Source organism: Rana temporaria, chromosome 7 (assembly GCF_905171775.1).
Source record: "Rana temporaria chromosome 7, aRanTem1.1, whole genome shotgun sequence".
Classification (NCBI taxonomy): domain Eukaryota; kingdom Metazoa; phylum Chordata; class Amphibia; order Anura; family Ranidae; genus Rana; species Rana temporaria.
In genome coordinates this window covers 173154786-173170675 of record NC_053495.1, presented here as the reverse complement: position 1 = coordinate 173170675, position 15890 = coordinate 173154786, and the positions used below count along the sequence as shown (strand labels likewise).

General features: G+C 40.1%; 1 protein-coding gene across 7 annotated transcripts in view; it reads right to left on the bottom strand.

Moving 5' to 3' along the window:
• EPS15 (epidermal growth factor receptor pathway substrate 15) overlaps positions 1–15890 on the bottom strand; it is a 158655-nt gene that overhangs the window by 74930 nt on the left and 67835 nt on the right. For 5 of the 7 annotated variants that reach the window (XM_040360496.1, XM_040360498.1, XM_040360494.1 and 2 more), the window contains one exon: positions 14670–14729. The exons of the other annotated variants lie outside the window; for them this stretch is intronic. In XM_040360496.1, coding sequence (XP_040216430.1) covers positions 14670–14729 — 60 coding nt within the window. The remainder of the gene's footprint in view (positions 1–14669; positions 14730–15890) is intronic. 7 annotated transcript variants of the gene reach the window in all.

Sequence of the window (15890 nt, the reverse complement as noted above, 5' to 3'; positions counted from 1 at the left end):
TCAATTTTGGTCTCATCACTCCAAATGACTTTGTGCCAGAAGGTTTGAGACTTGTCTCTGTGCTGTTTGGCGTATTGTAAGCGGGATACTTTCTGACATTTGCATAGTAATGGCTTTCTTCTGGCGACTCGACCATGCAGCCCATCTTTCTCAAAGTGCCTCCTTTTTGTACATCTTGAAACAGCCACACCACATGTTTTCAGAGAGTCCTGTTTTTCACCTGAAGTTATGTGTGGGTTTCTTTGCATCCCAAACTATTTTCCTGGCAGTTGTGGCTAAAATTTTAGTTGGTCTACCTGACCGTGGTTTGGTTTCAACAGAACCCCTCATTTTCCTCTTCTTGATTAGAGTTTGAACACTGCTGATTGGCATTCTCAATTCCTTGGATATCTTTTTATATCCCTTTCCTGTTTTATACAGTTCAACTACCCTTTCCTGCAGATCCTTTGACAATTCTTTTGCTTTCCCCATGACTCAGAATTCAGAAATGTCAGTGCAGCACTGAATGAAAGATGCAAGGGTATGTCAGGAGTCCTGAAACTCATTGACCTTTTATCAATCACACACACACTAATTACAAGCAAACAGATGACAGGTGAGGATGGTTACCTTTAATAGCCATTAAACCCCTTTGTGTGTCAACTTGTGTGCATGTTATTAGACCAAAAAACTTTTGATCAGGGTCCTTTGGGTAGTTTCTGTTGTCATCATGATTTAAAAAGAGTAAACACAGTTGACTGATAAGAAATGGCTTCAAGCAAACACTAAACATGAGTGAAAGAAAAGTTTTTGTCTTATTCATATTCTCTGACAAATTGCCAAGAAATCATAAATTCTGCCAGGGTATGTAAACTTATGAGCACAAACTGTATTCATATATACACACAGCGGGAAAAATATGTATCAAACACGTCACCATTTTGCTAGGTAAATATATTCCTAAAGGTGCTGTTGACAAAGAATTTTCCCCACGTCGGCAACAACCCAAGCAATTCAGACATACAAAGAAACCAAAACAAATTCTGTATTTATTGGCATATAAACACTCACTTTTTCACCCTGCAAATCGTTTTCAAATAGTGTGTGCGTGTTATATTGGCCTGCCTCGGAGAGACCGGGGAGGAGGGTGGGACGAGCGCCAACAAATTACATACAGCGACAATCTCCTGTTTACACAGCGGCCTCTTTAAAAGAAAGTCCCGCCTCCTGGTCAAGCATTGAACCATTGTTCGGTCTATCATAAAAGCTGGTCCAGGAGGCGGGACTTTATATTAAGTAAACAGGAGATTCTCGCTGTCTGTAATCTGACGGCGCTCATCCCGCCCCTTCCCTGAGATGGGCATTGATCAGACTGCATTCATGGCAATGGGGAGGCTGTGGATGGGCATTGATGAGCAATTTTTAGGCTGCAGAAGGGCATTGATTAGGCTGCATTGATGGGCACTGACCCTTATTTGGCTTCAAAGTTCTTTATTTAAAATGTACGTTTTTTTTTCCTGAAACGTCTCTCAAAATGAAGGTGCGAGTTATATGCCGATAAATAAGGCAAGTTCAGAAATTAAGTTATGTGTAATAAAATGGAATGACACAGGGAAAAAAGTATTGAACTGAAATTAAATACTTGTGAAAAAATCCAGTGTAGAGATGCCTCCTGTATGGAAAAACTAGTCGCATGCATTGCTCGGGTGTGATTTTGGCCCATTCTTTCACACAGTCTTCCAATATTGAAGGTCCTGTGGGCCTCTTCTATGAAAAAAACGAAATATTGGTGCCCTTGGCTCCTGGACAACTCTTCTGATAATTTGCAAGGAGGCGCACCTGGTCGTGGCCCGTTTATGGTAAAATAATGTTCTTTCCACTTCCGGATTACGGCCCCAACAGTGCTCACTAGAACATTCAAGAGTTTAGAAATCTTCCTGCAACCAATGCCATCAGTATGTTTTGCAACAATAAGGTTGGGAAGGTCTTGGGAAAACTCTTTGCAGTTACCCGTCATGAGAAGTTTCTCGGCTGACACCTTGGTAATGAGACACCTTTTTATAGGCCATCAGTTGAGACTGAACCAGCTGATGTTAATTTGCACTAACAAGGGACAGGGTGACTTTCTAATTACGGATAGATTTCAGCTGGTGTCTTGGCTTTCCATGCCTATTTGCATCTCCTTATTTTCATGCGTTCAACACTTTATCCCCCAATGTCATTCCATTTTATTACAAATTTCTGAATTTAATTGTTTTGTTTTTTTCGTATGTATGAATTGCATGGGTTGTTATTGACATGTGGTGAAAATTTAATGTCAATAGCACCTTTAGAAATATATTACCTAGAAAAATGTATTATTGGGTAAAATACAAACTACATGTCTATCTTCAGTATTTTCTGAGTAGCTGACCTGGAATAATCTCAGTCAGTGAACGAAGGTGAGCAGGCTGGCATAAAAGATGAATAGCTTTTTCAGAGAGGGAGAAGATCAACAGCAACCCATACATTTCTTTCATAATTTGCTTTTAAGGCTCACATACAATACTGCACATCATATAATATCAATGTATGGTAAAACAGCAATTGTATAGGAACCTAGCACTGCTACAGACTATGTGGGTAGGAATCTTATCCTTTCTTCCATTAATATCTCTCATGAGATAACCCAGCTCTACCCATTACTGCCACTTCAGAATACAGAACAGTGTGGGTGTATCTTGGCTGAGTAGAGGATCTTTCAGGGGGACCTAAAGCATAATGTATATCTGATATCCAGAGAGCTTCTGTGCCAATGGCTTTCCCTCTATACACTGACCACATGGTTTCGCTTGTTACGTCTGCCATTCATAAAACTTATTGTATTTTTTCCCCATGAATACAAGATGTTCTTTGGTTGAGTGATGTGGAGAGGAGAGATGGTGATGCCACAATATTCACCTGTTCCAATCTAAGAAGGCATTGTATTCATTGAAAAAAATAGGAGTTGGCTGAATGGCAGAGGTGCCCCCTGTGGTCAAGTGTGCAGAGGACGGGAAGATCACGGCTCTCATTGTATGTAGCTCAGGCTAGTACAGTGATTTTCAGCATCCTCAGGATATAGGATAATCAATACTTACATAGAGCAAAGCCAATGCAAGTTTACAAAAAAAAACTCCTAAAGTCCATCTTTAAAGCCTGGAACACACTAACAGGTTTTTGTTTTTTTTCCAACATAGCGGGTTGAGCAAAAACAAAAAAAATGACAGCTCTGGTGGAGCCCATGAACTCACTATGGAAAGAACAGCACAGCGATCTCCCCTGCTGAGCTTTTGTGTTCTAACAGAGGGATGCCGCCCCCCCCCGGCCAGAACATGCAGATTAGCGCTCTTAGCCATTGGCTGAGAAGGCTGATCGGGAGCTGGTTGGCTGGTGGTTTTCCTGTATGCTTGTCCATCAAAAGCCGGCTTCTGTCGGACCGACTGACATACACAAGGGCCGAACGTCGGCCTGTTTTTATTGAACCAGCCGATGTCTCCCGACATGTGGCCTGAGTATACAGGGCTTTAAGGTCATCATAAAACGTTATAATCTGGCCAGGCAATCTTTGTATATTCAACTTTATATTTACCAAACTAAATAACAGGGGGACTTATTTATTTGTATACAATAAACCAATAGGTAGATCTAAAGGAGATTGTACAATCACAATGCAATATGTATGGTGACTTATATACCTGGTACACACTAGAAGTTTATTTCCCCCCCCCCCCCCATTTAATCCAGCGGGCAGAACAAAAAAAAAATGAACTGCTTGGGAGGAGCCGCTGTACTAACTATGCAATGTTAGTACATCAATCTCCTCGTTCAGCTATCGTGTTCTGACAGGGGGACCCCCCTAGGCTGAGAGCGCTGGTTGGAAGCTGATCAGAAGACCTTTCTCGGGGATACCCTTTGACAGAAGCCGGACATTTGGCCGGCTGCCATACAAAAGAGCCGAGTGGCAGCCAGTTTCTATTGAACCGCCTGATATTCAGCTCGTGTGTATGGCCCTTAAGGCTTAATTGCAATTGATCGACTCCTTTGCCAGCTTTAAAATCGTCTTAGGCACTCCCCACCCAAAAAAAGAATCTGCAGCAAAATTTTTAACTAGGCAAAACCTATTGTTGGTAATAACCCTACACTTTACATCCCTCAATGCAGCTTTCACAAATGACAATTACTAGACAAATATGAGATTCATAAATTTACATCACCTACCTCCCTGCATATTCTTTACATAGAAGTAGCTGGAGACTGTGATATCAGAAGGGACAGAGCACCCCCTGGTGGCAATAGGTACATTCCAACCAGCAGGACAGCAGAGTCTGATTTATTACTCATTTTACATTTTTTTTACTGTGAAAAATGACAGAGCAGTGCAAGTGTGTTTTTTTTGTGTGGTTATATTTCATAACACTCTTAATATTTTTTGCATTTGTCTTTTTGCTACTAACTGCCCTTCTTTTAGAAATGATAGATGGACTGCAACAAATACACCATTTAGCTACTAGTGATTATTTTGCTTCTTAAGGCTCAGTTTACACCCGGGTGATCCGGATTGGGGTCGCTGTAATTCTGCCCACAAATCCAGAATCGCTGCAAAAAAGCTGAACGCATTTGCAATGCCATTGTTTAAAAACCTCAGTGCGATTTTGCTGCCATTGTTGAGCAACAAAATGCACTACAGTCGCGGCAAAATCACAACTGCAAACGCTCCTGGCTCTGTGCCAAGATTTGGTAAATGAGCTTCTTGTGGATCGGAGGGAGGCCCATTCAAATGAATGGTGACACTCCGAAAATGCTTCTCTAAAAAAAAAAAAAAAAAAAAAAAAAGGTACAACAAAATGAGCTGCAGCAGCTGTAGGTGCAGATTGCTCAGGTATGAATGGAGTCTTAGAGAAACGACAGTGTTTTTAATATTACCAGTATATGTACATGGGGGGAGCCATACTAGTAATGCTACACAATGTTTGTACCTGGCTGTTGCCTTTATCACACTAAAACAACGCATTGATGACTAAAAGTATAATCCCTTTCTTTTGGGAGGGGGATTCTTAGTTATTGATAGAGTAAAGAGGGATTAGCTGTCTATGTCCATTGGGGAGATTCTTCCCCTCCATTTGTCCTTTTTATCATCATTGAAAGTGAGGGTGTAAGAAAATCCCAAATCCTGGGTTATCACCAGAAAAGGAATAGAGGAAGAAACTTTCCAATAGGGACAATTGTTTTTGGCTAAAGGTCAAGAAGTGAAGGCAAATCTCCACAGTTGGCAAAAAGAGAAAACAATGAACAGTGGTTCCTTACTCCATCCAAATGTAAAAAATAATAATCCTAAATTTAATATAAAAGAGCAACATTGTTCTCAACAGCCAGAGACCATTTTTGTCATGTTAGGCCACAAAAGGGGGTTCAAGATTAGTGTTTTAGCATTTTATCATTTATAGCAAGAAAATTAATTATACTCAAAATAAAATGAATTTCTACTGCTTTAGTCCTTCACATCTTAAAGCGGATCTCCCGTAGCCATTCGTTTTTTTTTAGGCCATTAAATTATTTATGGCGTATAAAGAGAGCACTCACTCTACTGCTGTTTAAAGTCATCCGCTGTCCGATTTCGTCTGGAATTATAACTTATATTTTCTTTGTAACGCCGTTTCCATTTTGCTTGTGGGCACTGTTAAGCCCACAAGCACTCATTTCCTTGTTCCGGGTTTCCATCTAAACGGGCGGTGTCTCGTCACATTCGGCTCTCCTATCACAGATTGCTCCAGAAGTGACGTCCCGTCGCCGCCATCTTGCTACACTGCTTGACCCTTCTCACTCTATCATTACTGTGCAGGAGTGTGGGGAGTAGCAAGATGGTGGCGACGGTCACTTCCAGAGCAATCTGTGATGGGGAGCCTGATGTGACGAGACAGCAGCGTTGCGCTTTAAGAAATTCCACCATAACTCTGAGGAAGTAATGAGAAAAGCTCCCAGGAGACATTGCGGGTAAAAAAAATTACGCGCTACCCGCAAAAGAGAGAGACAGGAAGCCGAGTGACAGCTGCTGATAACAAAGGTACTATCGCAGAAAAAAAAAAAAACCTTTCATCCCTTAATGCATTCTAGTCTGCTGTTTGATTAAGATAATGTATTGAAATAGGGTGGAGCTCCGCTTTAACCGGTATGGTAAACTTACTCGTGACTTTGTAATGCTGTCATGATATGTGGTGCTGCTTATTATTGTCAAAGTGAAAAGTAGTGAATAGAAACCAATAAAATGTATTCAGGACTCCAGAGACATGATGGAATGTAGTTGCTACAGCCAGAAAAAACAAGTAAAAAAAGTACACAATGTCCTATGTATTAACTTTTTGCTCATGTTGATCATTGCAGATGTTTATAAAAAGGCATGAAAACATTTCTGCTGCACAAAGAGAACTGGGACCTGCCTAATTTACCTGCCAGAAATTACTACATTGCTAGCAGAGGTCTTAACAATTTGGCCACACAGCACATTCCAAAGCCAGAACTCTCATGCTGGTGTATTCTGGCATAAGAAAGGATGGTGTGTGGAATAGATAGAGGGTCCCAGGGCTGGCAAGCTGAAAATGTTTTACAGTGCCTTGAAAAAGTATTCATACCCCCCCTTGAAATTTTCCACATTTTGTCATGTTACAACCAAAAACTTAAATGTATTTTATTGGGATTTTATGTGATAGACCAACACAAAGTGGCACATTATTGTGAAGTGGAAGGAAAATAAAGAGAGGTTTTCAAAATCTTTGACAAAAACAAAATACCTGAAAAGCGTGGCTTGCATTTGTATTCAGTCAATACTTTGTAGAACCTCCTTTCACTGCAATTACAGCTTCAAGTCTTTTTGGAGATGTCTCTACCAGCTTCGCACATCTAGAGAGAGACATTTTTGACCATTCTTCTTAGCAAAATAGCTCAAGCTCTGTCGGATTGGATGGAGAGCGTCTGAACAGAAAATTCAAGTCTTGCCACAGATTCTCAATTGGATTTAGGTCTGAACTTTGACTGAACCATTCTAACACATGAATATGCTTTGATCTAAACCATTCTATTGTAGCTCTGGCTGTATGTTTAGGGTCGTTGTCCTGCTGGAAGGTGAACCTCCGCCCCAGTCTCAAGTATTTTGGAGACTTTAACAGGTTTTCTTCTAAGATTGCCCTGTATTTGGCTCCATCCATCTTCCCATCAGCCCTATCCCTGCTGAAGCAAAGCATCTCCACAACATAATGCTGCCATTACCACGTTTCACAGTCGGGATGGTGTGTTCAGGGTGATATGTCGTGTTAAGTTTTCCACCACACATAACCTTTGCTATAGGACAAAAAGTTAATTCTCGTTTCAGCTGACCCGAGCATCTTCTTCCACATGTTTGCTGTGTCCCCCACATGGCTTCTGGCAAATTGAAAACAGGACTTCTTATAACAATGGCTTTCTTCTTGCCACTCTTCCATAAAGGCCAGATTTGTGGAGTGCACAACTAATAGTTGTCCTGTGGACAGATTCTTCCACCTGAGATGTGGATCTCTGCAGCTCCTCCAGTTACCATGGGCCTCTTGGCTGCTTCTCTGATTATTGCTCTCCTTGCCCGGCCTGTCAGTTTAGGTGGACGGCCATGTCTTGGTAGGTTTGCAGTTGTGCCATACTCTTTCCATTTTCAGATGATAGATTGAACAGTGCTCCGTGAGATGTTCTAAGCTTGGGATATTTTTTTAAAAGACAATCCTGCTTTAAACTTCTCCACAACTTTATCCCTGACCCGTCTGGTGTGTTCCTTGGCCTTCATGATGCTTTTTGTTCACTAAGGTTCTCTCTAACAAACCTTTGAGGGCTTCACAGAACAGCTGTATTTAGACGGAGACTAAAATACACACAGGTGGACTCTTTCCTTTCTGGTGTGTTCCTTGGTCTTCATGATGCGATTTGTTCACCAAGGTTCTCTAACAAACCTCTAAGGGCTTCACAGAACAGCTGTATTTAGACTAAGATTATATTTTACACAGGGGGACTCTAGATTCCACTAGATTTTAGTTAGGGATATCAAAGTAAGGAGGGTTGAATACAAATGCACGCCACACTTTTCAGATATTTGTAAAAAAAAAAAAAAAATTAAAACCATTTATCATTTTCCTTCCAGTTCACAATTATGTGCCACTTTGTGTTGGTCTCTCACATAAAATCCCAATACAACACATTTATGTTTTTGGTTGTAACATGACAAAATGTGGAAAATTTCAAGGGGTGCGAATACTTTTTCAAGTGTGTGTGTAGTGGGGGATGATGTGGGAGGTTCCTTAAGCAAGTTTTAACCAAAACATTTTGGGGGTTTTGGATAGAGTAGGGAAGGGTTTGATGTCTGTTTTTTTTATTGCCCGCCATGTAAATCATCATGATTGGATGGCAAACCATAAGCTAAGAGTACAAGATTTTAATAGTTCACAATTGCACCAAAAAAAAAACGCCAACAAATTTTAGGGGCAAGAACACCTCCCCCCCCCCCCCATTGTGGTTGCATGTGCACTGTGGTGTGGTACTATATTCCTGAACGGCACCCCAATGTGCAATTACAGTAGCAGGCAATGGAGTGCACCAAAATATACAAACTGTGGTGCACTGAATAAATAAAAAGGGGTCAGGTCCATTTTTAGTCTGCTAGAGACCCCCTCACCAGGCCATTCATATAAACAGCAATCTCTCCTCTTCATAAGATTATATGTCCATTTAACATACTTTAGACATATTATTTACATGTAAAAGCCTCCCGGGTGTAGAGAAGAGCCCAGAGAATGCTGGTTGGCGCCACTATTATAGATGTGATGTCAGCATCCCCAACAGACTCCGAGCCATGATATTCCATAGTATTCTCTTTCGCTATTCCCTTAGCAGCTACATAAAGGGTTATGCATTGAGCTGAGGGAAAAGGCAGAGGAGCTGGGCCAGTACAGAGTAATTACGGTACATATTCCCACTAGAGGAGAAGGCTAGGGAACCAACTGAAGCACTTTGCAAGTAAATGCAAAGTCATTTATGAAAAAGGAAAAACGCTATGTATTTAAAATACTTGATTTTTCGATTTCTACTTGCATTTTCTTTTTTAATTAACAGGGTCTCTTTAAGGTGCCATGCAATCTAATTTAAACTGAAAGGACTACCTTAAATGTTAAAAATCCTAAAATAAAAAAAAAGCCTTTGGTGCTGCAGACCTCAGCATTCACCAGGTTTGCGCCATGTTTTTTATTTTATTTTTAAATCCTGTGGTTGCTTTGCATTTCCATGTGTGAAAAAGGACTCTTTACTAGCTCCTGCTTTAGGTTGGCTCCATCCAATGGAGCTGCTTCTGCATGTGTGCATGTTGGAACTGCAGCCGAGTGTCCCTGTACTGCTTGAGTCCACGCACACACATAGCCCAGAGGGATACAGCAACAACAAGCTTCTTCTAGCAAGTTGACTGACAGCTGGAGCCTGCGCTGTCCAAGTGACTTGCTCCCTGTGATGTGGCCAGTGCAGGTGATTCCATACCTGGGTGTTTGGGGAAGTGGTGTAGAGCAATAAGGCCACTTCAGACGGACGGCAGTTTTGCCGCAATTAAAAGCATGTACTTTTTCAGTGAAATTCAAGGCTCTGGGCACTGCGATTAGCTGCATTTGCGATTACGTGCGGTTACATGCGGCCGCGTTTAGCTGCGGTAGTCATTTCCATAGCAACCCTTTTTATTTTTTTTTATTATGATGTGCTTCCTGTTTTTTTTTTCTCACGCTGTTATCTGCAGTTGACACAAAAGACTGCGATTACCTGCGGTTAAGTGCATATAGCTGCGCTAAAGCGCACCTGGACGCATTAAATTCAATTTTTTCTATTCGCACCAAACCGCATGCAACGAAATCGCAGCTAAACGTTGTGTGTGAATGGGGCCATAGGAAAGCATTGTGTGCTTTTAGCTGCGGTAGAAAACTAGAAAATCCGCAGCTAAAAGCACCATTCTATCCATCTGTGTGAAAGGGGCCTAACACTGTGTTGGGCACAAATAAGGAATGTTTTACTAATTGATCAGAATGGATTTACTTAAAAAAAAAATGTGAGCATGTATTAATGCTTTAATGCACAATAAAGCATTGTGTATGCATTTGCACCAATACAAAGCATAGTCTGTATTTTCCCTTTAACTTTTAAAGGCTTATAATGGCTAACAAGTTCACTTTTGCTGAGGTGAAAAGCTTCATATCAAAGCGTTCCTGTTTCCATGGCACCGTCCAACATAAAAGCACAAAGACGACAACTGAAGCAACACCAGACATATCTAAGGGCAGGTGACTCCAGCTTCACCAATTCCCAAAACTCACACATGGTATAACCTTGTTCATTCTGGACTACTGCCCTGTACACACGATCCGACAATCGAACAACAGATCGTTCGCTTTTTTCCTGCATGCTAGTCGCATATCAAACCTCAAGAGTTTACTAAATATACGAAAATTCTCCTACGACAGAATAAAAAATTCATGTGTTGTAGTGAATTTGTATTGTATTTTCAGATGACAACTGTACCAATTAAACGCAAATCGTACAATCTGGTATTGTATGAGAACATTTTTCGTGCATGTCCTTTAAAATACTATCGGATGAACTGTCGTGATCGGCTCTCGAAAGCTCTATACCAACGATCTGATTATTGTACGATCGCATTGAAATCTGTATTTTTTGTCCGATTTTCAGATCATGTGTATGGGGCATAAGAATGGAAATTGTGCATACAATACAAGCAACATAAAAGGGTGGGAGGTATGCAGAAAGACAGGACTTATGGTATTAGTCAAAGTTGGAAGAAAAGACCACTATATATTTATATTTGTATGTTTCCTACTCTGCATGCAGAGATGAGTCTTGCATGGAATACCCACTTGCATGGTGCTGAATTGAATTTTTGCACTACATAAACTACTTGCGTGCCTTTCACAGGTATTATCAGTTGTCCATTTAACAAAACATTTCTTTTAAAAATAATTTTTCTATGAACCAATAAGCTATACACTGGAGAGGACGACATGTACATAGTTGCAAAAGTCATTACCATATTACAAGCGGGTTTGAAATTTATTAGCTGGAAGAAAAAAACAGCAAAAGCCATGACATAAGCAGTTTAACATGCAGCAGTCACACCGCATTCATGCAAGCTATTACACTCTTTGCTCTCCACTGAAAGACAACTAATTATTGTAATATTTTAACATTTAATTAGGAACCAATATCTATAGTGAAGTAAGGGATTCTGCTCCCAAGTCATTCAATGCCCAGTATAAAATATACTGAAGAAAAAAAAAAAAAGAAACTACAAAAGCAGTTTACTTGATATCAGTAGTCCCTACAAATAATACCTTAAATTGTATGTTAATACCAACATGGGATGGACACCTACTGTACAAAGAAAGCTGGCTAATTATTTACATATAACCAGTACTTTCTGCCACCCCAAAAATATGCTCTGGGTGGAGGTATTCTCAAGATCCTCAATATATGGTTTAAATTTGGGGTGCATATATAATTTCCCCATCCCCGATTACAGTGTGGATAATGGAATCGCTATTGTATTGTCAAGCAGCTCTGGGCACATGCTGGTTCTGGCAAACAGTGATTGCATTTCACAGGATGCAAATTGTTAAGTTGATTTTTATCCACTTAACCCCCGGACCATATTGCTGGTCAAAGACCAGAGCACTTTTTGCGATTCGGCACTGCGTCGCTTTAACTGACAATTTCGCGGTCGCGCGTCGTGGCTCCCAAACAAAATTGGCGTCCTTTTTTTCCCACAAATAGAGCTTTCTTTTGGTGGTATTTGATCACCTCTGCGGTTTTTAGTTTTTGCGCTATAAACAAAAATAGAGCGACAATTTTGAAAAAAAAAATGAATATTTTTAACTTTTTGCTATAATAAATATCCCCCAAAAATAAATAAAAACACAATTTTTTTTCCTTAGCTTAGGCCGATACGTATTCTTCTACATATTTTTTGTAAAAAAAAAAAATTGCAATAAACATTTATTGATTGGTTTGCGCAAAAGTTATAGCGTTTACAAAATAGGGGGTAGTTTTATGGCATTTTTATTAATACTTTTTTTTTTTTTACTAGTAATGGCGGCGATCAGTGTTTTTTGTTTGGTACTGCGACATTAAGGCGGACACTTTTGACACATTTTTGGTCATTTTTTTAGCAATCAGTGCTATAAAAATGCATTGATTACTATAAAAATGCAACTGGCAGGGAAGGGGTTAACACTAGGGGGAGGGGAAGGGGGTTAAGTATGTTCCCTGGGTGTGTTCTAACTGTAGGGGGGGTGGACTCAATAGGGGAAATGACAGATTGCTGTTCATACATTGCTCCCGGTCCTCGCTCTGTAACGAGCGATCGCGGGTGCCCGGCGGTGATCGCACCCGCACGTCGGGATCAGGGACGAGTGAGGGGCGCGCACGTGCCCCTAGTGGCCGCTTCGCGAGGTGACGTAGAGCTACGTGCTCTCGCGAAGGGGAGACGACCTGCCACCGTATAACTGCAGCGGCTGGTCGGCAAGTAGTTTTTAGAGGGTTTTAGATTTGCCTAAAGTGTTCGATAAGTGCAAAAAACACCTGTTGGTCCTTCCAGAAATCCAGTGCTGTCCTGTGTTCTCTGCAGTGATATCTTAAACAGCCTTGCCTGTTCCATGCCTGAACTACAGAACACCTTCCCCCTATGTTATAGAGAAGAGGGGGAGATGCTGCTCCTCCACACATACAAAACAGCAGATCACAATTGTCCCCCTAGGACAGGAAATGTGTTGCTGGCAGGATCACCAAATTAAAATAAAAGATCTTAAAGTAGCTACCACATCTAAGGATTGGTAAACTACAGTATAATGATGGTTTTTAGAATTATATACTCTTTACCATAATATGCTGCAAGAGGACATGAGGGACATTCCCAGACATCGTTTTCACGTACTCGGTCACAAACACAAAAGGATACAAGCATGGTGACTTTAAAGGGCCACTACAACCAACTCTAAATTAAAAATGTGAGGTTGGGGCTCCAGAGAGCAGATCTCTGCATCAGACTTCCCAGCCAATTCCAACTGGGGTGGCCTGGCCATTTCATTATTTGGATGTCTATAAAGCTAGGTAAACACGAGTCTGACAAAAGAGTGTAAGAGATGGTCTAACCTTGCAAAGCCAGAAGAGGAGAGGCGAGAGTTAGGAATATTAGAGCGAGGCTGAAAGCAGATTGAGGCAGATGGAAATAAACAGTCCAGCAAGCTAGAACAAAGCAAAGAAAGCAAAACGAGGATAGTTGGTTAGTGCAAGGAGCAAAAGAGCCTTCAAAAGAACCAATTCACTGCATTGAAAAGGAGAAGTTCAGTCAAGACAAAACAAAAATCAGTGAACTCACATTAAACCAGGTTATATCCGATTAGCATTTATGCAGCACTTTGCAGTGCCTAGCTGCTATATACACTATATTACCAAAAGTATTGGGACACCTGCCTTTACACGCACATGAACTTTAATAGAATCCCAGTCTTAGTCCGTAGGGTTCAATATTGAGTTGGCCCACCCTTTGCAGCTATAACAGCTTCAACTTTTCTGGGACACAGTATTCAGATTTGCAACTTTTGGCGATCGAAATACTTTTAAGTGCAAAAGGAGGGATTTGGTGTCTTTTAAACCCTTGATCCCTCCATAAAGAGTACCTGTCACCTCCTATTACTGTCACAAGAGATTGTTTACATTCCTTGTGACAGCAATAAAAGTGATCAGAATTTTTTTTTTTAATTGATTGCAAAAAAATGAAAAAAAAAAAAAATTAAAAGCACCCCCGTCCCCGCGAGCTCATGCAGAAAAGAAACGCAAACATAAATCTTGTACGCATATGTAAACAGTGTTCAAATCACACGTGAGGTATTGCTGTGATCGTTAAAGCGAGAGCAATAATTCTAGCAAAACACCTCCTCTGTAACTCTAATTTGGTAACCGCTACATTTTTTTAAAAACATCACCTATGGAGATTTTTAGGTACCGTAGTTTGCCGAGATTCCACGAGTGTGCGCAATTTCAAAGCATGACATGTTGGGTATCTATTTACTTGGCGTAACATCATCTTTGACATTATTCAAAAGAAATTGGGCTAACTTTCTGTTTAGTTTTTTTTATTCATGAAAGTATTTTTTCCCCAAAAAGTGCGTTTGCAAGACTGCTGCGCAAATACCGTGTGACATAAATATTGCAACGATCGCTATTTTATTCTCTAGGGTCTCTGCTAAAATATATATATATATATATATATATATATATATATATATATATATATATATATATATATATAAAAATAAATAAATATATATATAAAATGTTTGGGGGTTCTAAGTAATTTTCGATCAAAAAAAAAAGGGTTTTAACTTGTAAGCAACAAATGTCAGAAATAGGCTTAGACATGAAAGGGTTAAGTGTTAAAACACTTTCCAAGAAAAATATTCACAGCAAACGATGGAAGTAGGATGTTAATATACTTTGTGTATTTTGTTACACAGCAGCATCCTTATCCAAAGCATAACAAAGTTAAACAGTTAAAAAAAAAAAAAAACAATGCAGTGAGCCTGTTATTGAATGCAAACTCCCCCTTGACTTACACAGAGAGGACCTGAAGAAAAGGAATAAGGTACATTCCATACCGGCAAACGATCAGCTCTCTAAGGCAATTTGAAGTGTAAATTAGAAGACATTTTATTTTGTTGTTTATAAAAAAAAAAAATACACAATCTCATTAATTACATACTTCTCAACAATGCAACGCTAGAAACCAGCAAAGGGGACTTTTCAGTACCATGCAAGGTCTGCTTATAATGTCTGGGCCCTCCCCACCTATATAGATCGCTGGCTGATATTCTTTCCAATATGTACCTGTTAAGAAAAAATTCTGACTAAATACTTGCCTTAGTGCTCCAGATTATAGGGTGTGATGTTACCTTCCTTCTAGGAAAATTACTGGGAGAAGGATAAGTACCCCAAATCTCACGAGTAGATACTCGTTCTTTAGTTACTAATTTACTAGTTTATTACTGTCTTCTTGTGAAATGTGGGCTGCTGTCTTCCGAGGGATCTCACTGGATGGAGTGTAAAGTCGCCCTCACCAAGGGGCTAAACGCAGAAAACGGAGCAAGGAAAACATAAAATATGTCTTTATTCTGTACAGGTACATTTTAGAAACACTATTGGCCAGTGATTATTACAAAAGGAGGAGGCCTGGACATTATTGGTGGACCTTGCATTCTACTGCAAGGTATTCTTTAACAAGGCTGAAGAATGTGAAATACTGTACAGTATAGTATTTAACAAATAACTTTGCTTGTCCCATTTAGCACATTCATTGTTACTTTTAAATTGAGCATTTTTTTTTACTGTGGCTGGTGTGGTTACAAATTGAATCAAGGTCTAGCTTCTCATCTCTGGTAAAGTCCAGCAGTGACATAGCCCTACCAGAGTTTCTAACTGTGCCCAACATGCTATACAAGGCCTAGACATGGCGCCAGGCTTTTACATGAAACAAGATACATTAAATAACTGGGGAACCCAACTTGCAAAAAATGGCCTTATGAGAAGGAGCAGTGATCTCTCATTATTAGTTTCAGATAACAGAGACCCAAGTTCCACTAGAATCTCAGATAACACAATATGGCATATAACTGCCATAGGTAATCATAAAACTGAATGGCTCTGTCTTTCCTACCAGAAATTTAGGAAAAACTACATATATCCATCTATAAACAAACATATAGTACATCTATTAACCGCACATGAGGGCAAGCCATAGATGATGCGACTTTCTTTCCTGCAACCAAAGCAATCCATTG